General features: G+C 36.4%; 3 protein-coding genes across 4 annotated transcripts; 1 reads left to right on the plus strand and 2 right to left on the minus strand.

Annotated features, from left to right (window-relative positions):
• Nucleotides 1-10: 10 nt before the first annotated feature.
• Nucleotides 11-21,069, minus strand: LOC126380044 (exosome component 10). Of its 2 annotated transcripts, none has more exons than XM_050029151.1 (15): nucleotides 20,897-21,069; nucleotides 9,157-9,461; nucleotides 8,266-8,447; nucleotides 7,576-7,756; nucleotides 6,280-6,452; nucleotides 5,893-6,110; nucleotides 5,608-5,729; nucleotides 4,907-5,070; nucleotides 4,038-4,221; nucleotides 3,654-3,802; nucleotides 1,972-2,110; nucleotides 1,467-1,591; nucleotides 930-1,047; nucleotides 635-712; nucleotides 11-482 (listed from the first exon to the last, which is right to left on the minus strand). In XM_050029151.1, exons 2-15 carry the CDS (start codon nucleotides 9,382-9,384, stop codon nucleotides 75-77), a joined length of 2,469 nt encoding a protein of 822 aa, XP_049885108.1. In that variant the 5' UTR covers nucleotides 9,385-9,461; nucleotides 20,897-21,069; the 3' UTR covers nucleotides 11-74. The 2 variants fall into 2 exon arrangements, with proteins under 2 accessions (XP_049885108.1, XP_049885107.1); XM_050029150.1 differs by lacking the exon at nucleotides 20,897-21,069 and adding an exon at nucleotides 20,477-20,737.
• Nucleotides 10,296-17,974, plus strand: LOC126380045 (syntaxin-6). Its single transcript, XM_050029152.1, has 6 exons — nucleotides 10,296-10,433; nucleotides 11,339-11,508; nucleotides 12,411-12,505; nucleotides 12,839-13,152; nucleotides 13,273-13,367; nucleotides 13,469-17,974. Exons 1-6 carry the CDS (start codon nucleotides 10,399-10,401, stop codon nucleotides 13,543-13,545), a joined length of 786 nt encoding a protein of 261 aa, XP_049885109.1. The 5' UTR covers nucleotides 10,296-10,398; the 3' UTR covers nucleotides 13,546-17,974.
• On the minus strand, nucleotides 18,349-24,288 carry LOC126380606 (uncharacterized). The gene is made up of 8 exons (XM_050030137.1): nucleotides 24,284-24,288; nucleotides 23,621-23,660; nucleotides 23,326-23,527; nucleotides 22,557-22,747; nucleotides 21,893-22,069; nucleotides 21,488-21,514; nucleotides 20,043-20,194; nucleotides 18,349-18,490 (listed from the first exon to the last, which is right to left on the minus strand). Exons 1-8 carry the CDS (start codon nucleotides 24,286-24,288, stop codon nucleotides 18,349-18,351), a joined length of 936 nt encoding a protein of 311 aa, XP_049886094.1.
• Between the last annotated feature and the right edge of the window lie 1,139 nt (nucleotides 24,289-25,427).

A 25,427-nucleotide genomic window follows, 5' to 3' on the forward strand; every position in this document is an offset into this window, starting at 1 on the left:
ACGACAATAATTATATAAAATTCACTATGTATAATGTCGGTATATTTTCGCTTAATAAGTATAGTTAGTAACAACTATTTATGTTTCTTAAATTTCATTTTAGGCTGTTTGTGCGCCTTGTCAGAGTCATCGTAGAACTTCCTGTAGTTTACATTCTTGTAAAGGAACGGCTTTAGGTTCTTGCTCCTGTCATTATTCTTCATATTTTTCACTTCGACTTTTTCTTCAATCTGCGTCGCGGTTTCCTTGCGTTCTAACTTGTCGGCAGTCATTTTTCTTTTCCGTTTTTCTCCTTTTTGTACTTGTATAGTTTCCTCGACAATCCTGACATCTCCTGCGTCTTTAGCTGCGTGTTCTTCGTTTTCTACATTCGTTTTAGCTTGTTGGAGCTTAATAAGCACCTCGGTTTTGATCAACTCGTTTCCTTTGCTAATAGCAGCTATTTTCGCTTCCTTATCTTTGTATTCTTTTATTTCTTCCATCTGCAACAAATTGTTTGATTTGGAACACTTGAGGTATACATTTGGTATAAAGAGCTCTCATCAAATCGATGTAGTGTGATTGGGCCCACCAACCCACTTGCCATTTTCAATAGAATAAAAAACTATAAATAATAATGGATAAATGCACTCACCTGAGCTAAAGAACGATATTTCCTATATCTATCGTACGGTGGAATGAATAGTTTCGCTTCCGCGTTCAGATCGGAAACCTGCAATATGAACATATAAGTTGCATAATTATTTTATTTATTATATATTTGAATACTATATCAACAGAAAATATTATTTTATTCTTATTATCGAGCAGCGTAAAATAATAGATTGTCACATTATTGAACAAAATCTGTCTGTATTCAAATCAAATATTCTTTAACAACAAGAATATATTTTTACAGTAAGCTCATAATTTTTGGGTTAACTACTCACAACGCCATAGCAAGTTTCGCTGTCGTATAAGGGGACAAACGCGGGGATATCAGCTTGGTATCCCGGGTAATCTTCCAGAAAAGTCGCTGCTCGGTCTAAGTTTATGCGTTGGTTTTCTCTGTAAACAGAAATTTACAATTATCTAAGCCATACATCAATTTAACAACGAATTCAGTTTTATTAGATAATTACTTTCTTAAATCAAGTAAACAAGTAAGTAAGTAGTAGTGGCTGCAAGTTGTCTTTGATTACTTGTGGCTCTGCCCACCCCACTAGGGATTACGGGCGTGAGTTTATGTATGTATGTGTACTTTCTTAAATCGTACGCACATCTGGGTGACACCAGTGATATTACACAGGTTTTTTAATATGAATGCATGAATGAATTAGGAATTGAATGGTCAAGTTAAAGAGATGTACATTTAAGTGTTTTCAACTCAGCACTAGGATTAATCACACAGTATTGATAGTTCAAGAACTTCTTAAGTTACTACACTTCTTGAACTTGTCTTAAGGGTTGATCTGTTCGTTGGTTACCTGAATTCAGGGGTTTGCGTGAGGTCGTGTACTTTGTAGATAACCGGTTGATGCGTGGTGTTCACCATGGTTCTGATGCTCGAGGGCATCTGGTACAGCTGCGGCTCCAACGGTAACTCGCGGCACTGCAATACGTATCGCTATTACTAATTGATATACATTTTTTTAATAGATTATGTCGAGGTAATCATTTGCCTACGCGTTTTATTAAAAAGAAACAGAAATATGTAGTACTGTCATATAATAACTAATAACACCACGTACAGAAAGATACTTCTCCGCCCCGCCCCCGCCCCAATTCTCTTCTTCGCCCCAACTCGACTTCACCCCCTCTGGTTCTTAATTTAGTCTTTGGCCTTAGCCGTTAAGGAGTATGCGAGGAGTATGCATACCTCCACTCTGATTGGAAAACTATTTTATGATGATGGAATGATAAATATGTTCGTCGAAGATTAAGCATAATAATCTGCACATTATAAACGAAAAAAAAAATAGTTTTACTTACGGAAAGGATCATTCTATGAATGGTAATTAGGTTTTGCTTGACAAAGGGCGGCATGGGGCAGCAACAAGCGTTCACTCCTTGCACCTCGCGGGGCAAAATCTCGGCTAGAGCCAATAGCATATGGTTCGGCAGTAAATACCTGGTGGGAACAAGTCATGCCATTTACAATAACCCTATAAACTTCGCGCTGCCTGGGAAGTGTCCCCTTAATCTACTGGAAGTACTCTACCACGCTGCCCCACTGCTGGTTGGTTCTCAGTTTTCAGGCCGACCACAGGTCGAAGGACGTAATATACGATCCCGACGACCCGATTACTCTTGCCATAGAGGCGGCCAATCAGCTCGCGACACCAAACACTTCAGGACCCCGATACCGACCCCGCCGGCGTGGTCGACGATTTCCCTCAATCAGCGCTTATCGCTATCGACCCACTAGAGTCGATTAATTCTTTCAAATATTTTTCCTCTCCGACGCCCTGAGCTGGGGTTCGCGCCCAACTGGGCACCCTCAGGCCTGTTGTCTTAAACTTTGTACCGGGTGAGATCCTTCAGCTCTCCCCATTTGTCAGGCCAAGTAGTTAATGTCATCTGCGGCAAATCTACAATAAGTCACGTCAAAAAATAGGCCGCCCACAGGGCTCTTGGCTTAACGGCTATTGACATACGTCAAAATTGTCCGACACTTTTGCAATTGTGCCCTCCCTAGCACGATGGAACCCTAAATGAAACAATAAATAATTTACTATTGCCTCTGTATTATTATTTCTTCAATATATGAGTAAATATTGAGAAATTATTAGGTCAGTGTGCGGTATCAGGTGACCTAGATTGATATAATGTGCTCAGCTGTTGACCTAGTACTTGTATAATCTGGTATCTAGTACAAAGCCACATGGCAAAAAAAAAATCATTTATAAAGAACTTCTTCGGACATGCGTATTGCACCTATCATTGTCTCTTTCACTGTATCAAAAACATGATACGATACTAAAAACCTTGAGATAAACCTATATTCAAGGCTATTAGTTTACAATTCTGATTAAATATATGAAAGTATGAAATCACAATCCAGGAAGAAAAAGTAGAAAGTTGGTTGGTATGTTCCCGACAATCTTATACCTTGACCATAACTTAATTTTGTTTTTACCTTGTATATTTTTGTTTTATTGATTTTTGTGAATTTAATAATATGGATGGCATTATCAGAAATAATTGATTTAATAATAATAACTAACCCAGTAATAATCAATTGTTGGCATGGTGATGTGATTATTGTTAACATGGTAGAATTATGGTTTTGACATTACTGGCAACCCATTTAGTCGGCGGAAAAGTTCTTCACTGCCAAATGGGACTCTAAAATCTAGTATTTTGAATTACGAGACTTCGCAGAGTGTCTGTATGTAACGGTTATATATTGACAAGGATCTTGTGGCTCTTGGATGGCATTGTCACGACGTATCGGGCGTGCACCACATCCATACATTCTCCATTTATAACAACTACCAAAGATTACGCTTTCAGATGGCACGTTAGTTCCGATTATGGCCATGTGCCAAAAGATCCTTGTCGCTCTTTACTTTCCTGCGTGATAATTATGTCATCGACATAAAACATACTAGACTAGACTATTATTTCTTCTTCTTTTATTCTATATAACTATAATAAAGTGGGTCACTCACATTGTGCTTTCGTCCAGGGCACGAGCCTGCGTGTCCCTCCACTTGTACAATAACTGCAGCGCGGACATCTGTCGGGAATTGAACGACTTCTTCGATCGCATGTACAGTCGCATGTGGCTCGAGTCATCAACCACTTCTTTGTTGTATGTCTAAAAAAGCAACAATGATAATATATGTAACTAGTTGTAGTTAGCATAGTGTTGATATGCTTGAAATTTCGAGGACGCTACCTAGGAAAGTTATAAAATATTTCACCTTTCCTTACAGATAGTGAAATGAGTTGTGATATTATAACACATCCGCTAACGTGACACCGGAGCGGTCTATAAGGTTGTCCTCAAAACTGAATTTCCAAAACGTAGTTAGTGGACTGACTGTACTCACCATGCCACATATCTGACGACTCTGTTCAAAGACTGACAGTAGTAGTTGCGGCTGTCCAGCGCCTGCTTCCAAGAGATCAGCTTTGATCTTTCGCCAGATGTACAGCAGATAATGCGTGTCACTGCGCGCGTACTCCATCAACTCGTTCGGCAATGGACGTATGCGCCAATCCGCCAACTGATACCTGATATCACCCCATCATCCCTTATTAGTCCACAGTAGGTATATAGTACTCTAATTTGACAATATTGCAAATGCTGAAAACTGTTACCAGAACTTTTAAAATTCAGGGCCTCTTGTATTGATGGCCTTTATGAGACGCCTATTTTCCTAAGCATTTATTATTATTTTCGTTAACGAAATGTTTGTAAGAAACAAAAATAATTCTGCCAAGGTGCTGCTTTATTTAATTTTAGGTATGTCATATTGAAATGGGAACTAGCAACGCGTCACGTGATTTTATTAATAAAAACTTGAACGGTATTGTTTTCCTAGCTCCCGTTCTATGGTGGAAAAATGCTCATAACAAAAATATACGGCTATTATAATATACGGATATTTACAATTACTGCATGTGTAAATCTAACAATACAAATCGCAAAAGCATGACAAATTCTTAATTAAATCATGTGTGTTGGTAATTTATAAACCTATTTATGGTAAATATCGATAATCTACTTTACTCTCTTCTTTACCAGAGCTTATTAAATTTTATAAAACCTAACATAATCAAATTATTTATGATCGACAAATCAAACCATGTATAATCTAGTGTAGGTTATACAAATACTACGATAACAAGGAGAAGAAGGAAGATTTTGTTTGGCAACTTAAAGTTATGAATTAGGTAGGTATGATTAGAAACTTACTTTTTATCGGCATTCACTCCACAGTATTTCATGAGTAAATACTTGAGGGAGAATCCGCTCACTTTCAGGGCCTTAGCAGCTTGATGAGTGTCAAACAAACCGACAATATAGACACCAAAGTCTCTTTGCAGCCATAACACATCCATCTCGGCACCGTGGAACACCTGTGCACACAAATACATAATAATTAACCTTGCAAGGCTAGTTTCCAGACGTAATCCAGTCAATTTTTTGGATTTTATAATTGGAACATCTCCAAGTAACATATTGGCAAGTGAAACACTACAAAGCGGGTATTATCTGTGAATAAAACACATATGTAATGCTGGACTCTTCTTCTATCGTGTGGGTTGTGAGGTGAATTACCTATCTCATCAACCCTGGTTACAGGGTTATTATTGACCCGCCAAAGGCCCTTGACATGATTCGTGTCACGATTACTCACTTACATCAGCAAGTAGTAACTGGAACCAACGGCTTAACGTGCTCTTTCGGACAATCAGGTGATCAGCCTGTAATGTCCTAACCAAACTAGGGATCACAAAGTGATTTTTGTGACATGTGTCCCCACTGGGATTCGAATTCGGGATGCTGGACTAGGAGTAAAGAACACCAGTGATTCCAACTACTTTGGCTACTTATCATCCTATACATAGGCAGTAGTAGGAGGAAGGGACGGACTAACAATAATATGAAGTTACTTTAATTTTTTTCGGATCCGTGAATGCCAAATTGAGTTTGTGTATGTGCTCTCGAACTGCCAACGCGTCTATGATGAAATCGCCGCCTTCGTTCGTAGTTATTTGTATAAGACATGTTATTCCTGAAAATGCCAGAACTTCGTTATTTTGCCAAAAATGATTTGTAAAATACGCTTAAAAGTAAGGATCGACGGTCTTTTGGTCGACTTTTCTATAGGACACAGGTAGCAAAACACTATTGTTTGTTGCTGTGTTGAAAACACAATAAGTAAGCAGTAAACAAACCTTGATAAGTCCTATAGGAGTGGTGTTCCACATCAACAGCCATTTCTTTAACAGTATTGAGGTGGTCAACCAACTCATTAACCTGTTCCTCTGTCTCCACATAGGTAAGCTTCGTGTCTTGAATGGGGGGTGGAGGTGTTGGGGGCTCAGGGTCGGGGTCAATAAACTCAGCTGGTGGCTGGTATAAGTCCAACTCCACTTGGTATGGATGTTCGTATCTGGAAGATATAGGGAGACTTCTAAATTCCAAAATCATGTATTCAAAATTTGGAGAACTGAAGAAAACTCAGATGATTAAGAAATAAACTGTAAGATGTCTAATGATCATTATGATTCTTCAATATTAGTAATAAATGGTATATTAGTAATAAATGGTATTAAACCCACCCGACAGCCTCGCCTTCATCATTATAAAGGATATTCAAAGCCAGTGGCTTGATATTGTTTGGTTTGTCTGATATTTTAGGCACCCATAAGCTCTTCGAATTGTCGACGGGGTCTTTGAAAGTGAGTTGCGGTCGCGGAATATTCTTGGCACCTATGAACGTAGTGGAACCCACCTGGTTGACAAACAAAACAATTGAAAGTATGACCTTAAAACTAATTGTTGAAACACTTGTGATAAATATGATCAGGCAGAATAAACGGCTGAGTAATTCACATCAGGTTAAATTGTCTGATGGCCTTTTGGTCACTACTCGACTCACTAGTACAGAACAAAAGTATAGCTGATCAATAAAAGATTGCTTATCCAGATACCTACCTGCATAAGATTATAGCTATCAGGTTTCATGGCAATTAGTTCAGACCTACTACTATTGTTCGAAAGAAAGGGAGAGATTTACTTAACAGCAGGTCAGCACGCAAAAGAAAGGCATAAAGGAATAAAGGGCATATTACACTACCCCCATCCAACCGTCCCCATGCGTCCAGGTCGCGGATATGGTGAAATCGTGGTCCCGCCCACTGATGAGCTAACACACTGCCCGACCTCTGCCCGAATACGCGACCTTGAGTCATCGGGCCTGATAGACAGGGTAGTGTAATAAATGCTTAAGACATGAACCCGGTAATCAACAATTATTCGTTTAGAAATACAGGCTTATTATTTGCCAACTATGTTATCTACAATACATAACACAGATAACAAATTCGAAAACACCTGGCTGTTAACAAAGACTTTGATAAAGCACACATACAACACGTGTGTGAGCTTGCGCCATAGTCAGAAACAAAGACATAAAAAACGAAGCTTGAATGTTTAATTATTCTAGACAATTTAAGTTTTTTTTTTCTGAACAAAGGGTCTTACAGATAGAATTTATAATTTATGTTGGAATTTCTCCTGTAGACTTGTACTGCTTTAAAAATCTCTTTAAAACGTAAACAGCTTTTATATGTCCCACTGCTGGCCACAGGCTTACCCTCAATCAACCATAGGAGTATGGAGTCTACTTCACTATGCTGTTTCATTGCAGATTGGTAGAAGTGTTTGGCCTAGTAGTCTAATACAGAGTTTAAGGGCTCTCATACAATATAATGAATAGCATATATCATCAATATTTTTACTATCACTCATTGATTCAAAAGGATTTTTTGGATGTATAGTAATAAGTGGGCAGAGGGTTAGTTTTATCAACCCTGAGTACAAGATTAGGTATATTAATGTAATATAAAACACACCTGTATTTTAGCAATCACAGGACCATTGTTCTGCCTGTTCCATGGTGCTATATTGAGTCCATCCAAGAACTTGTTGTTGGGCTGGTTTTCTCCACTCACTATGTCTATGTTTATATTCACTCGGTCTAACATGTTATCGTTAGCATCAACCAGTTTCTCCGAATTGTATTGGATGTCATTACTGATAAAAAGACAGTAATATTAGTCATTAGTTAGCTAGCTTTCAGTAATGCACAAGCGAGAGCAGGAAAATTTTATGTGGCACAGCGTACACATCAATTTCACAATACTCATATTATTTAAAATAAAAGGAAATACATATGTTCTAATCATGTTTGGGCTAATTTGGTTACGATCTAGATTTCTCCAAGAATAAAATAGCCAAAAATTTTACCTAGGCAAATCTGGGTTGAGTTGTTATTGCTAGTAATATGATAAATACCTATAATTTACTAATGTCAAACACAAATTGATGTAAATATGCAATATCACAAATATATCCAAATTACATTATATTTATTCGCTGAGCAATAGAGTGAGCAAAAGCATTATGAAACAATAATAATAGAATAGGGTCATTGAAATATCTAAAAGGTTTACAAGAACTATACATTTAAATATATACATTTTATCTAACAATAAGAGATATTATTTGAATAGTGAAAGTACAAATTTTAGATGTATTCTCACCGTTTCAACTTCACACCTGGCAACTCTGCTGTTATTATTTGATTTGATTGTGTAACAACATTTTCACTTAATTGGCATGTTAAAATGTTGAAGTCTGTAAAGGTTTTGTATAGTTCATAAGATCCTTGTTTTGGCAGTAAGTTGGATGTTTTTATTGTCTTGTTCACTGTAGAATAACCATTCTGTAAAAACAAAACAAGTTTATTGACTTACAGATCAAGAAAATGTTAATGGTATCAAATATCTGATAACATTACCTACTTTGAATTATATAAATAATGATGAATTATAAGAAATAATTATGTCAAAACAACATTTTATTTATACTATTCTTAAAAACGATTGGTAAAATAAGGCAATGTTAAGAATAGAATGTCATATTGAGCAATAACAGTTTTGTAATAATATTAACAAATCAGGTCAAGTGGAGGGACTTTACTGGTTGCAACCATGTGTAAACTTTACAAAAAAGAACTAACAATGAGATGTCAATAAATTAGTATTAGTTTGAAGAAGACCAAGATTTTCAAAGGTTAATAAATAATTGTCTTTGTTCTCAATTTCTTTATTATAAAAATGTAAACTGTTATACCAAATCGGTAACTGTAGTTTGGCATGTACACATGTGCTTCCTTTAGGTACATTACTGTTAAGCAAATCTATTACTTTCTTTTTGCTACCCTGCATGGTGAGTTATGTCCAGGGGGTATTTATAACCAGTAAGTTGCAATTTTCAGACCCAAACACGAAATTTGTAGTGTATTTTTGCACGATTGTTTGTAAATTTTACAGTAGTTATATTAAAAACTGACTGTAGACATTGAAATTTTGTAGTGAAAAGCAAAATTTTGCTAATATAAAAAAATATAGTCAAATTGTTTCAAACTGCACCTGTGTCACTGAAGTTAAATGTGGATAGAATTCAGGAGCCTCCGGATTTAGTTCTGAATTCATTTTTGTAAAAACTGGTCCTAATACTATATTTCTAAAATAAAATAAATGAATCCCTAACCAACGTGCAGCTGTGAAGAACGAAACGAGTGAACCTGTGAACGGCGCATAAACATTTTTTTTGTTTTGGTTTTCCCCGAAGGGTAAGGCAAAGGGAACTATGCCCATACAGCCATGTCTTACGTATTTTTTTTTTCTTGATGATTAATGAAATGATGAAAGGTGATGAATGATGATGATGAAACCTAAGTCCCCACCCTCGGAGTAGACTCCTACTCCGAACCCCAAACGAATTAACTCAAAAGTCCGCATAAACTTTTGAGTTATGAAGCGGCTTCTCGGCACGAAGCGAAAATAGGCAGATACACTTTGTTCATTGAATACTCCAATATAATAACACTCGCGAATGTCTTCTGACTAACTTAATGCGATCATTAACCACAAAACACCACTTCGTATTAATTATTTAGATTACTCAATGAAGAAAGCAACTGTCCCGTTCCCGTTTCCCGCCGAAAAGCCCCGGCGCATAAACAACGTGACAAGCGAGTCAATGAATGAATGACAGAAAGTATTGTCTGTGCTTCCAGTGTTGCAAGCAAATATATTTTTTTTTTGCATGCTTTATTACATGTTGATCTGGAACTGAGTTAACTCATTTTGGATCACATAGAGTTGAGCGAATGGTTCGGAGCTCGTAGGGTGGTTGGGTCTAGTCTACTCATAGTATACTCTATGGACCATAGAGCCGCAAGGCAAATTGAATTGACATTTGAAAATTACACGCTTGACAACTGAAAAGATAGGGAGGTTTTTGGGGTGGGTGGTGGAGGAGAGCTGGACTATTTATGTTAGTCGGATAAGGGTGCGGAGAGCGCTGTTGTAGCTTTAGCATCTCGGCTACATTCGGCTGTTTCGCCCTCGCGTTTGCGCAGTGCAGTGTCTCTTAACGCGGTATTTTACATGAGCCAGCAAAGGACGGAGGATTCGAGGAGGACTCATTGAACGATAGGTATACACGGGGTAGGTATCATGCTGTCGATATTTTGTGGGATAGGCGAGGGTTTGTCTAAAGATACCTGAGTGTTTATTCACGAGTGCCTCACGCTTGTTTGCCACTGTTTGCGATAAATTTCGTCACATGAATCAGCTTATGCTAAACCGTTGTTATTCTTATTTGACATGACTTTAGAAGACCCATTTTACGTCGTCAAAGAGTAAGTAGATTTAAGTTATATTGTACTTACTTGCGACTTTGTCAGAAATACATTTGCTATTTATAGTTTGCTTCCCTACCCACCTGTTTGTATAGGTAGTCTAAATTACATATAAGTAGTTTGTTTTGCAGTGACCTTTACCAACAATAGCAGTATTATTGATTTGTTTTTAAGTAGTATCTGAAAGATGCTATGTTGTATGGTTGGTTGTTTTTGACTTTACTATTAGGTTACACAAAAAAATATTTAAAAAAGGAAAACTTTGATGTTTATACAACTTTCTTCATTGCACACCAGTCCAGTACACTGTGTGATTTCAATAATACTTGTATAGTAATGTGAAAAATAAATAAATGTTAAACTATGATGAGAGAGTTGTTTAAATATTGTGCTTGTTTTATCTAGTTATGAGGAAAAAAAAATGCACAAATTTATCAAAAATTTGTGCATTTTTTCATTATATGTCAAAGCTATTTATTTTTATGCTACCATACAAGGGAAATGGTTTCTTTTCCCCAGGATTGAGTGACAAGTTTGTCCTTTCTAATAAGCTATTCAATAAAAGTTGTGACCATATAATCTAAATATGTTTTACTAGAAACTTTTTTTAAAATGTAATAATGCTTTTTACTAATTACTGGTACTTATATTTAGTAGGATAGTAGGAAGTTATATGTATACACATAGGTGCATATATACACACACATAAGACCACATCTATTACCCGTTGGGGTAGGCAGAGACCAAGGAATTCTACTGATTATGACCTTAACACACCACTTTTGTTTCTCCCTCAATCCACTCTCATCATAGTTTTATGTTAATGCTTTTTTGCATAACATTTGTTATGATTTTGCTTTTAATTTGTATAATTGTTTTTATGATTTTCATTTTATTGTTGCCAGTGAGGTGTTCAAAGCGCTAAACAAGACGCGCGGGCTCTACCTACGGTGGCAAGAGATTTCTAAAGCTCCCGTTGTTCCGAACAGCCCCGAAGTAGAATGGACATCAACTGAGTTGAGAAACGCCCTACGTAGTATTGAATGGGATCTTGAAGACTTGGAAGATACTATCTATATCCTTTTCAATAAGAAAACTTATAAATAATATTTTTTCATTATTTGTAGCATCATAATATTTATTAAGATATATATGTGGAAATGCTATATCTCATTATCATCTGATTTTAGATTTACTTTAGCATTAGGTTATAATATGTGTTACATTTCAAGATTTTATGGCTTATTTGCTGCGAATATGATATGATTGGCAGATTTTATATTAACTTGTCCTATCCTACATAACATACAACTTATTTGTAAGTTTACACTCATATAGAAGGAATATTTTATGAGTTACATTATATTTAACATGCTGGAATGCTGCTAGGTAATGTTTACCTGGGTTTTTTTGCAACTTTACTTTATGCTGTGCGTAAATAATGTTTTAAAATTATTTTATGTGCTCTACCTGTGCCTAATTTAGTGATTATATTCTTATATGTCTTAACTAGAGTTTTATCATTTATGGCCTTAGCGATGTTATATTTTGTGCCAAAATAAACCAAGTAGGTATGTTGATAGACATATGTAGATGCTTTGACCGGTTTATCATCCTGACTAGGTTTGTCAGAAATCGACTAATGGATAGTTCCAAAATTATATATCTGAACCTGCTTCAATACAGTTCATTATATTACCAATATCACATAATCTTCCTCTGTCTGATAGCTTGTGTCTGTGCCCACCTCATAACATAAATGGATAATGTATTTAAGTTCGGGTTCGATTTCCCATGGGGGATAAAGTCCTTTGTTTGGCTAGGGCTTTCTGGAATTAGGTACCTGATTGTCTAAAAAGTGATTTCATGCTTCGTTCGAAAGGCACGTTAAGCACGTATTCATTCCCTGCCAAACCTATACTATTACTTCATCACGTCAGACATCTATAATTTAATTTTCTTAACAAAAGTGTTTACGTATCGTCGAGAAGAACTCCTCCAAATTTAAGATCGACAATAAAGAAATCTGCGATAGACGAACTTTTATAGAAGCTACTAAACAAGAAGTCAAAGTAAGTAATTATACTGTTCTAGTTGCAAAGAAGGTAGGTAATAAGTTATACAGTTACATTATTACTATACTAGTATATACCTACCTATTTATGCTAGTACATATATGGATTGATTCAAATTATAGTATCGACATTCTAGTATTTCTTATCATAAAATAAGGATTAATTCGAGTATTGCGTATTATATCAAGTACATAATATAAATCATTATATAATAAATAAATTAAAGAAAATGTTATCAAACTGTTTAAATTTAGAAAGTCAATATATAAAATGAGATGTTGTATATAATGATCGTGAGAGATGCATTATATATATTTTTTATTTTCATAGGTAATGAAAGGCAAGATGAGTCTAAACAGGAATCGAGATAATGATGGGACGGCCAGAGAGCCTTTGCTCGGAGAAGAGAGCCCTATGCACTTTGGGAACACTTGGACGTCGACTCCGAAGTACTCTAAGTACTCTAAATTAGCGAACCAGACCGACAGCCCCAATAGGTTCGATGGCTACGATGGCGACATTATGTCCATGCAGGATAAGATGCTTATGAACCAAAATGACCAGCTACAAGTTATCAGCGATTCTGTTGGCTCTTTGAAGACAGTTTCCAAACAAATCGGCATTGAACTGGATGAACAAGCTGTGTAAGTTTGACTTTACATGATCCCCAGGATGTTTACAGCCTCTTAATATAATTTATTAAAAAAATATTTATATTTGTATTATATTAATTTCTTTAATGCTATTTCTCTTTTGTTTTTCAGGATGTTGGATGATTTGAACTCTGAATTGGAGAATGCAGATTCCAAATTAGATTCCACTATAAAGAAAGTTGCTAAAGTTCTTCATATGAACAACGGTAAGATTTTCGATGTACAAAACAAATTGATCTGACTGAAGGATACTTAGGTTATTTAAAAAAGTGTAACTATACACTATACATTTGTATTTTTTTTCCAGATCGACGACAATGGATGGCTATCGGAATTCTTGTAGGTCTTTTAATGATTATTTTAATATTATTTATTATTCTTTGAATTATTTAGTGCAATTATCTCCTGTGTAAGTGTAGCCACTGTAGTTAAGTGATATGTAAGCAGTTCTTGTATAATAATTCACAGATAAAATCTCTCACTTTTATCCATTACTCTTGCGAAACTATTTTGTTTTTCTACTCTAGGACGTATTAGCTCTATGACAAAATAATATTGTAATTTTACGAAAGTATATTTCTTGACGTTTTTAGGATGAATAATATATAATAGTTACTCGGTGGAAATCGAGAGTTCCGTAAATGTATATAGTACGTGACGTCATTCATACTCGATAAGCCCGGCGCCCTGTTGCTTTATTTTGTTTTTGTCATAATTTGTAAATTTAAAACTAAAAATCTTTACTAAGGCGAGCTCGTGATGACTGAAGACCGAATCATAGAATAAAGAACAATACTACGTATAAAACGGTATCTCTCCGGCCCGCACCAATTCGTATCGAGCGCTGAGATAGATTTATCTCGCCCCGTCTGGGTTTTAATTTAGTAATCCAGTAGGGAGAACCATATTCCGCAGAAGCGCGCGTGGACAGTCTATCTCGCTCGCACTTAGCGGTCAGCCTGTAGGTACACGGTAAGAATGAGATTTTTGTACAGAGTGAGAGGGGATAATAGGACTAGAAGAAGAAGAAAGTCCGGGGTGTGGTCGTGTGTCACCGTCTTGCTTCTCAAATGGAGAGTTATAGACCAATGAGTTATTAAATTTATCTGGCTGCAATTTTCTCGCTAATTAAACTGATTCAACGAAAAGTGGCAGCGTGTCATGACGTCAGAGTAATTCACCAGCACTTCACCTCCTGAATGTGTCAAAAATGTACAATAGGATTTTGCGAGAATTTAATCGCAACTAGTCGAATCTTGTCTTCACAACAGATAAAACTCCACATTATTTGAATGGTACTGTGAGGTTTGCTGTTAGCTTTAGTTTAGTATGTAAGTTAGCCTCTGACTTGTATTGTTTGTAATTTAATGTATTACTATCTGACCTTGGTTTTGTGATCTACGAGTACATTTGTTTACTATTGTTAGTGTTAGCCAAAGTTAAATTTATTATATTTGTATTTATTGTTTAGAGGATAATGTTTATTTTATCACTCGCATAACGTAGGCTTATTAACGTGCGAAACTTATTTACTATTTATTTAAATACTTTGTTACGGAATGGGTAAATTATTTACGCTCCATATGTTTTGGAAATAATCATATTACTTTTATTAGTTACAGGTGTTGGATATTAGTTTACTGTTATCGAAGGCCTAATTGAAATAAGATAGTCTCTTTACAGACATACCTACGTAAAGTTTACCCATGTGGTAGAACCTTATTTAACCCAGAGAAATTTATTAGCAAAAAAATACTTACCTTTTTTATTGCTCTGTGTTATAAATGTGTCGGTTTATTCATGTTAATCTAAGTGATGTTTAAGCGCTGTACACACTCGTCCTGCTCAGTGTCCCTGCTAGGTCAAGAGTCTGGCTCTGCCTCGCAAGTCCTATCAATCGTTCTGTTGCACAAAATGTGTCCCGGGGCGTTAAATTGCGATAGTACTGCTTGAGAACTGACTCTGACGACACAGACGCCCCTGACATGGAGTTGTGGGAACAAGGTGTTCCAAAAACTATGAATGCCAGCATTTTTTTCTGACAGGACGCTGAACCAGGATCCCTGGAGGCATGACTTTAAAGCGGTTAAGGTAAAAGGTTACGCTACCGCAATAAAATAACTGATTTAAAGGTAGAGCCATAATAATTAAGAATTGCGATTATAATTATAATACATCTATTTGTTAGTACCTACCTAACCGAAATCGCTTTCCGAAAAAGAAATGCGACGCCAGCAGGACGTGGCCAGTTGTTTTATTTCGGTATCGTAAAAATAAAGGTACTTAATTTTCCGGTAGCAGAAAAGAGCGGTATCTTTATTTTAACATATCGTAAATTAAAGATATTACGTCATACCGCTAACCGTTTAATAACCGTCATTTTTTCGGTTATTCAAGCCCAGCGTAGAATCCCGTAGACCCAGGGTGTTTAGCTAGCCCTGACGATATTTATATTACTAAATAAGGCCTGTCTGTTAGTTAGATTATTACTTTACGCACATATTCTGTCTTGCGCAGCCTAATTGTCTATTAAGCTATATTTTTTTGGTTTCCGTTATTTTGGCAATCAAAGCTTTCTTGGCCCCTTTATTTTTCTTTTTCTGGTTATTCAAGATTTATCTCTTATGAGAACGTATTACAATAAGTCTCACATATAGACACGATAATCTTCAAATGTTTACAGTTACATATGTAGCGACAAATGTATTTTTATATTACGTATAGTACGTCATATGTATGCACTAGGTTATACTCTTGTGCAACTAGTAATATGCCCTTCGAATTCTGAAAGATCAGTGGGATCCATTTCACATATAAATTTTGTCTGAGCGGTGCAGGAGTATTAGCAAATACCTAATTGTCTTAAAGTGCATTTTGACGTATGCTGTGAAAGCACATTTTATATGTTACCGTAAACGCCTGAATAACTTTGATAAGTAATACTAAATAATGTTACAGTGAACTAGAAAGAGATTTTTTGACTTTGAAATATACCTAAGTTAGTATTTACCAATGACGATGTGTGTGGAATGTGCTGGCGCAGCACATTACTGCAGTTTCAGTAATGACCAGTTAGTAACCTTTTGCTGACATATAAGCATTGAATCGGATATTCGGGTGCTTAATTTGGCTAAAGTTGCGCTGGTTGACTAATATGGATAGAATAATTGTTTTAAGGACACCTACAATATATTAAACCATCGTTATCATAGATCATAGAAATATAGCCCTCAGCACTAAAATACACGAGTCCGCATCTCGCCTGTTAACTCACATCGCGTCAGCATGTGAAGACATTTCTAGCTGGACCGCTACATCGATTTATCCGCCGTTCATTGCCTAGTAACACAAGCGTTAGTTGTGGTTGCGCGATGCCAAAGAAGCAATGTATGTTGTGGAAAGTTTTATAATACGATCGTTGCCTCATATTGTAATATTATCGTTTTGTGCATATTTCGTTCCTACCGGCTATGCTCCCGCGGCATCTCTTTATAATAATAACTCTGTGATCGTTACCTGTTCGATCTCGGGATGATTTCTAAATACATTGTTTTAAAAAGTCGGTTCTATACTTTCATAACATTTTAGCAAGTTTAGACAAGTAAGCGTCCGAATATCCAATCACTGCATATAAGGAGCAATTCGTCCGCCATTTTAGATATGAAATCCTCCCGTAACAGTTATGTGAGTAGATATGTACATTTAGGTACCTAGTTTCTGATGTAAAACTCATCGACCAAGCGAATTATGTTAATAGTATGAAGTAAATAAATGGCTATTTTCATACACATAAGATCATGATCAGTTGAAATGCTAGTTTACAACCAGGTCGGGCTTTTACAGTAACATAATGTAATAATACACAGGGTGTACGATAATTTATTAGTGGTCAAACCGGAAACCAGTGACAGAAAGTTTACACTTCAGTGCTGCTTCGTCTGAACCGCGTTCGGTCGTTGTTCGTCCAAATCACGGATCGCTCCGCGTGCTATTTCTTATGCTCGTAGCGTGCGCGTAAAATTCACACTGCGCTCAAGGCGATCTCAATTTGTTTATAAACGTCTTGCGCTCTCTTATGTGCTATGCATCTATGCGGCGACCATGAGAAAACTAAGCTACGAAACTATGTGACCGTTTCCGTTGATGCTAAACTATAGAGCGGGGTGAGCAAGATGTGCTATGAAGATGCGCCGCCGCAAAGTAGCTGCGCGAGGAACTCTGCTCTTGACATAGCTAAACCACTTGCGACCATCTATGGTACGCATCCTTTCGTATTAGTTGAATCCGTTCCCATTATTCCTATCCTATATGGTGGATATCAAACGCTTCCATAGCAACGCATCATAATCACATCTCTGGTGGATAAGCACAATTACAAGCGCATGCTACGATCATTACAGTTCACCAATCTGTATGCATCACAAGACTTGTATGAGGGTTATAAGATATGACATTCGTTATTACTTGACTGATTTTCAGCTTGACCATAATTTACTCTAGTAAATTATAAACGCTCTGTACGTAAGTTGTATCAGGTTTCTTTAAAATTCAATGTTATATTCTATGCAAAATGGAAATATAATCGTTTTGCAAAAAAAGTGGTTATTTGTTAAATTTATTCGCACTTAAAGTAAAAATTACCAGAAGTCTATCTTGTCAGGCTTATAATAAACGGAAGCCAATAAGGAAAATTAAACCTTATGAGGTTAAGAAAACGTGAAATTGACTTCTCTCGTGATTTTTACTGTAATTCGAATTTAATCTTGTCATGGCACAAATAGTAATAAACATACATAATAACATACACACATAACTCACGCCTGTATTTCTTATTGGGTGAGCAGAGCCACAACCCGTCAAAGAAAACCAGCAGTCACTCTTGGTATTTGAGATATTTACTCCTGAGATTCTAAGATGGATAACAATATGTTTAACCGTAGTATATCAATAGATTATAAAGTGCAAACAAAAGAAACAAAAGAAAATAATTCCAATATAATAATATGGTTATAACTTTATACTATACAAATTGTAATAAATTTTCGGCTGTGGATTCGAAATTTAAATAAATGTATTGTTTTTAATGGATAAATAGAACCTTTATTCACACTATATTACTGCAGAATTATGTTTGTTTATTATATAACATTAGTAATTTAAACAAAAAATAAACGGATTAGTTGAGTGCTATAGTTCTTCGGAGGTGCTTAAGGGGTCATCTACGACCCTGTCGTACATTGAGGGAATATAATCGTAGACCTCTTCTCGCTCATCGTATATCGCCTTCTTCATGGCGGACCAGTCCACTCGGGTATCCACCACAAACAGCCTAAATTCACAAAATACATAAAATATGCATATTTCACAATAAAGGATTCAAAATAAATACACGTTACGCTTACACCCGTGGTGGCCTAGCGGTTGCCCCGTGGCTTGCATTTATAAAGCCGCAAAGATCATAAATTGCCAGTACGTGCTTAATGGCGAAGGAAAACGTCGTGTGGAAACCTATACAGGGTGTTAGTGACATCGTAACGAAAACTTTGAGGGATGATTCAGGCCATGATTCTGAGTTGATATCAAGTGGAATTTTCCGTGGCAAAAGTATGGAACGGAAAATAATTTAAATAAGCTCTAAAATTTTCATGAGTTCTCCGATAGGAAATTCCACTTGATATCGACTCAGAATCATGGTCTGAATCATCCCCTTCAGTATTCGTTACAGTGTCACTAACACCCATACCTACTTGTATGGCTACTGTATGTACTAGTATGGGGTGTAAGTGACATCGTAACGAATACTGAGAGGGATGATTCAGCTGATTATTCTGAGTTAATATCAAGTGGAATTTTCCATCGCAAAAGTATAGAATTGAAAATAATTTAAAAAAACTAAAAAAATAACATGAATTTTGCGACGGAAAACTCCACTTGATATTAACTCAGAATCATGGTCTGAATCATATCCCTCTGAGTATTCGTTACGATGTCACTAACACCCTGTATAGGCTATATGCGCCGGTGCAATTAACCTTGTCTGTTCCTTTCGGTTTAAAAGGTTAGTCTCTTCTGCAAGAAGCCTTTCCTTGTCAATTTAGTTAAGTGGGCTCCAGAACGAACAGAAAATACGCTAGGACACAGAAAGAGATAAGTATACAGGGTGTTAGTGACATCGTAACGAATACTGAGGGTGATGATTCAGCACATGATTCTGTGTTAATATCTAGTGAAATTTTCCGTTGCAAAATTCATGTTTATTTTTAATTATTATCAAAACTTTTGCGATGGAAAATTCTACTCAGAATAATGAACTGAATCATCCCCCTCAGTATTCGGTACGATGTCACTTACACCTTATCACCTCGTATAAGTACTTACGTACAGGTAGCCATATACGCGTACGTGTGGGTGTTAGAGACACCGTAACAAATGAGCTGAGGAGGATGATTCAGATAGTGATTCTGAGTTGATATCAAGTAGAATTTTCTGGTGGAAAATTCATGAAAACTAGTGTTTTGCGACGGTGATTTATACTTGATATCAATTCAGAAAAAAAAATACATATTTTTTTCTAAAAATGAAACTGCAAAAGTTCCATGAAGTAACAATACCTAGTCGAAAGGTGTCTTCTCGAATGAGTACGAAGAAAAAGAGAGTATTCGCTGATAGAAGTTTGAGAATCTGATAGACTACAGTAGAACTGGGGCCTTAGCCAAGATGCAATCGATAACGAAAAAACGACAGTGTATAATCGTATAAAATGTCGCTTTTCTTAATCGTTTGCAATTTGGCTAGGGCCGTTGCTATCACAGCTTTATCATCAGTGTGATGTGGTATCGTCAGTGGTGAATGTGGCCCTAAGTGTAACAGAAGTCACGTACTTGCTAACACATTGCATGAACGCAGATAGGAACTCAGAATTAAATAGGTGAATGATGTTGCTGAATCCGGTGCAGTTGGTCCACTGCGCGTCTGGAGCCATCAACATGCCGACCCCTCGCCCGGCACACAACAACGGTGACCCGTACATGCCCTGTAGGCATACAATAAGGAATAATTTTACTACATATAGCTGGAGACCCACTGACGGCAACTCTCCGCTCCCCACCAGCGGCTGAGCTAGGTTTACCTCCACTTAGTCTTTAATCGTATGAGCGTTAGACGCCACACACAGATGCGTGTTTTTTTTTTTTTTTTTTTTTGTTTTGGTTTTCCCCGAAGGGTAAGGCAAAGGGAACTATGCCCATACAGCCATGTCTGACGTATTTTTTTTCTTGATGATTAATGAAATGATGAAAGGTGATGATGATGAAACCTAAGCCCCCACCCTCGGAGTAGACTCCTACTCCGAACCCCAAACGAATTAACTCAAAAGTCCGCATAAACTTTTGAGTTATGAAGCGGCTTCCCAGCACGAAGCGAAAATAGGCGGATACACTTTGTTTATTGAATACTCCAATATAATAACACTCGCGAATGTCTTCCAACTAACTTAATGCGATCATTAACCACAAAACACCACTTCGTATTAATTATTTAGATTACTCAATGAAGAAAGCAACTGTCCCGTTCCCGTTTCCCGCCGAAAAGCCACAGATGCGTGTGTACTATAACGTTTTTTTGTTTTGGTTTTCCCCGAAGGGTAAGGCAAAGGGAACTATGCCCATACAGCCATGTCTGACGTATTTTTTTTCTTGACGATTAATGAAATGATGAAAGGTGATGATGATGAAACCTAAGCCCCCACCCTCGGAGTAGACTCCTACTCCGAACCCCAAACGAATTAACTCAAAAGTCCGCATAAACTTTTGAGTTATGAAGCGGCTTCCCGGCACGAAGCGAAAATAGGCAGATACACTTTGTTTATTGAATACTCCAATATAATAACACTCGCGAATGTCTTCCGACTAACTTAATGCGATCATTAACCACAAAACACCACTTCGTATTAATTATTTAGATTACTCAATGAAGAAAGCAACTGTCCCGTTCCCGTTTCCCGCCGAAAACGTGTACTAAGTATAACGTCAATGTGTAGTATCTTGTGTAGAACAAAAAGTATTCAAAAACCTTCCAAATATTAACTTACCTACCATCTGATGCGGTTTTAAATAGCAGCTAATGAAAACATGATTTTTAAACATACTATAAGTATTTGTATAGGATACGGCTCTTATTCTATATTGGCATGTCTGCGTTAGCTATCACGCAGTGAGGTTTTACACGAGACCACTACGTAACGATAGAGACATGAGAAGAGTGCCAAACATTTGAAAGATTAACGACCACTTCGACTAATAATAATAATAATTTATTGTTTACTTACATGGCAAGGTTGTGCTGAATTATCAGGCTATATGTACAATCGAAAAAAAATACGATAAGTTTGTCAAAAGATGTATGTAATAGGTAGGTAAGTACTTCTCATAAAAAAATTGGAAAGCACTTTCGAATTTTTGTTCAAAACACTATTTATTCTTTTCACACTTTTTATACTTTTGTTTGTATTCCTAATATTCTTGTTTAAAAATTTTCTGATATTTCGTGCGATATACAAACTTGGGAAATGTTTCGTTTTTTTAATGAAAAGTCGTAATCTACATATAATTATCAATAACTGAACTTTTTATAGGTAATCTAAACCTATTTATTTAATTTATTGTATTTGTTACTTATTTTGCTTTATTTACGAATTTCGGCTATGTAAGGTATGATTAGAAATAGTGCTTACATCCTTAGTGCAGATCATAGAGGTCTTGTCCAGCAAACCATAAAAACCGATGTTGGAAAGAGACTTTTGCAGCTTGATGGCCAGGGCGTCGCACCACTCGTGCATCTTGACGATGTTCAGGAACTGCACTCGCGCGTTCCTTTGCAGAAGGAACTTATGGACTGGATAAATTCTGTCCTGGGGTTTAAAATATCATTTTTTTCTTACGGAACTTATATTAAACACAAACATAGACTTATTAATCTACCGGGGTAGAATAATCTGCAAGAAAGCAGTGAGAATGTAACTTTCTGACACTTGGTTGTCATTGATCTCTAAAGTTTTTTTTTGTATTATGCTGAACTATGTTGTGGTAGCCCAGCTGAAAGAACGCTTGACGCTCACTGTGAGGTTGCAGGTTCGAATGATTCGAATTCCAGCACGGACAATACCAACGAGTACCTATCTATTGAATTTGTTCAGTCACTTCTGTAAAAAAACCGGACCTGTCAAATCTTCAAGTTAAGCAAGGGCCCTGTGAAAACGGGATAACGCTAGGGTGATGATGAACTAATTATACCTAATTATAGGTTACCAACCCTCATCGACAACTAACCCACAACATGACTATTACGTCATTAGGTCATCTCTTACTACTTGTAATTATTAGTCAAAATTATATTACTCCAGCGTAGAAGAAATGCCACCCGGGCATTAGGCACTCTTCCTGCAATCGAAGAGTTTCTTCTCCTTTCCAGTCGATCTCCAACGAGCGAAGGGGATTTTCCGCTAGGATATCCGGCACTTTTCTCTTCATTATCATTAAGGCTACAGATTTTTGCAGTAAATGGGCTCTTTTCGCAAGGTCTAGAGGCACTGAAAGATTAATGAACCGTATAGTGAATAAATCAGTAATTCTTTCAAAAAGAGTTTGAGGATTTCTCGAGTTCCAATCGATTGATCGAGCAAAGTGATCAAGTCTTTTGCCTGTGCCATAGCAGCCATGATAATACGTATTGGTAGAATTGGGTAGTTTCCTAGGTCAAAAATAAATTATGAAATTCTGATTACTTGCTAAATAAAGGCGGCTAAATAAAGATTACAAAAAAGTTTTCTTTTTTTCTATTTAACTTACTTATGAATTTTAATAAAGGAAATTGTAATAATAAGTGCGACATACTTATTATCACATTTTTGTATGACGTCATAGGTTGCTTTTTCTAACAAATTGCCTATAAATTCCGTAGTAATTTCGTATTTTGACGTTTAGTAAAAAGTAACTGATTTGACTAGTTGGGAATTACCCTAATGGGGTGAGGCTAATATCCTACCGTTACCACAATGGTTACTGTGGAAAGGCTTATTTTAGTGCTTATCTACATGAATTCTTTTTAAGCGTAGAATCAGCTTGTATATTCATCATATGAATGGTAACCAGATCAAAATGTTCTTACTTTTAGGTATGATTATTTTGGTGATTTGCACGCGTATGCCTCGTCGGGGGTGCCTGTACATTGAGCCGGTGACGACGTTGATAGGCCGCGTGTCTGGGACCAATGATATGGTGTTGATGACGCAGACGGCAGCCGTCATCACCACCGTTCGAGACACCAGAATGCCGTGGCATATTCCTCTGTACCGTGACGTGTAGTACACCTTCAATTTTAAACGTATGTATATTGTAGGTACGTTGGAAGTTCGACCAAATCCCACCGTATTAAAATCATAATAAGTAGTCAATGTACTTACGAGAAATGGTAAAGTTTTTTGGAACGGCTTAAAAGGCTCCCTGGCAGCGCAAAGAACAAAAAACGTACCTAAATGACATACGTAATTAAATAGTTGGTAACTTTAAACATAGTTAAATCATACAGTTGCAAATAGTTACACATTATAATGTATTATATAGGGTTTTCGTCTGCCTACCCCTTTATGTAGTTTATATTCCTATAAGTAAAAAAAAATCTACCTAAAAAAAGAATACACCATTTGCTCATTTTTAAACTGCACTTTTTATAAATGAAAATGTAATCTAATTTTAATTAACAAAATGTAACGGACCATAAAACATGTTTCCAAAACAACCAGAGTTCGTAAAAAAAGGAAAACAAGTAAAACACAGGATGCTTCAAAAAGTTATTATACTTAAAGCTTTAAGTTTATGTAAGTAGTTTTATTTAGGGAGTTTTATACCAGTTTTTAGGGTTAGGGTGTTAGGTAGGTCTACTTTTACAACTGAATTTCTTTTAGGTATTTTAGTTAAATAGGTATACAACAAATAGGTATATAAATAGGTATAGGTTTAGTTAAATAGGAACTGAAAGGTGTACTTAGGTGTGCACATCTCACTACAATTACCCAATGTGACGATCTTAGGTCCCTACTATCTTATTCATGGATCTAGGTACTTACCCCATAGCCCTATTTAGCCCATACCCGTTGCCCGTACCCACTGACATCCTATAAAGAAATAGACTCACAGGAGTTCTCTAAGGAGTTTTTCTAAAAAACGTCCGAACCGTGTATAGGTACATTAAGTAATGTAGATAGTACATATAAGTTCGTTCTCAAATAAAATGTACGTTTCCGTACGTAATACGTTTTGTTGTTGTAATTGTGAATGCTGTGTGTACCTGTAATTGGAGCACATATACAAAAACGAATTTATGACTTGCATTTTATAACTTTATAACATGTGTACCGTTGGTATACCTATCTAAATAAATAAATAAATAAAATGTAATGATCGGTTGTACAGTGTCGTTATACATCGTCTGTTGTGACAAGACGCTCAGCGGACTCTTTTTTTACAGATATCTTCGCCATAACCACATTATTTAGCTTTAAAACAAGTACATTATTTGTCTGATCCCGATTTCCAGACAATTATTAACAAATCTAAAGATTTGGTGCTTTTTATATATTTAATGGGTACCTTTTATAGGTATTTTTTTGGGTCAAAGTACCTAACTGTAGGGACCGATATTCAATGTTACCTACATAGTTTTACAAAGCAGGTGGGTGATGGCCTTAGTAAACTGTTTATTTTCCAAGAATTGTCAAGGACGAGAATAGAGATTTACTCCGCCTGTATAGTAAAAAAGTACATTGTACCGTTCGTTATACTTAGTGCGAATGGCTCACATTTGGTAACCACATGTGGGACTCCACTGCACTTCCGACAGCAGCCGACTCATTTACTACGATGGTCACGATGACTGGGTTATCTTCTCGCTATTTATTATGGATTAATCACGACCTGTTCTGTTCTGTGGGTATTTTGACTATTTAATCCGGGCATGGAATGGCTGAACTTAGGTAGATATACATATATACCTTTGATAGGCCTATAGAGGTCTACATATATAAGAAAAATATTAGTAAGTAACTGATGTAATATGAGTAAAATATTTCCTTTGAAAATTTACCTATTTAGTTTCCCTTGAATACCATTCAATATTTACAATTACTTAGTTAAGTACTCATTATTTTTTCCGTTTACATACATCTGTAAGTTCAGATTACTTATAGCAATGGGATCATTAGATTACCGTAT

Source organism: Pectinophora gossypiella, chromosome Z (genome assembly GCF_024362695.1).
Source record: "Pectinophora gossypiella chromosome Z, ilPecGoss1.1, whole genome shotgun sequence".
Taxonomy (NCBI): Eukaryota; Metazoa; Arthropoda; class Insecta; order Lepidoptera; family Gelechiidae; genus Pectinophora; species Pectinophora gossypiella.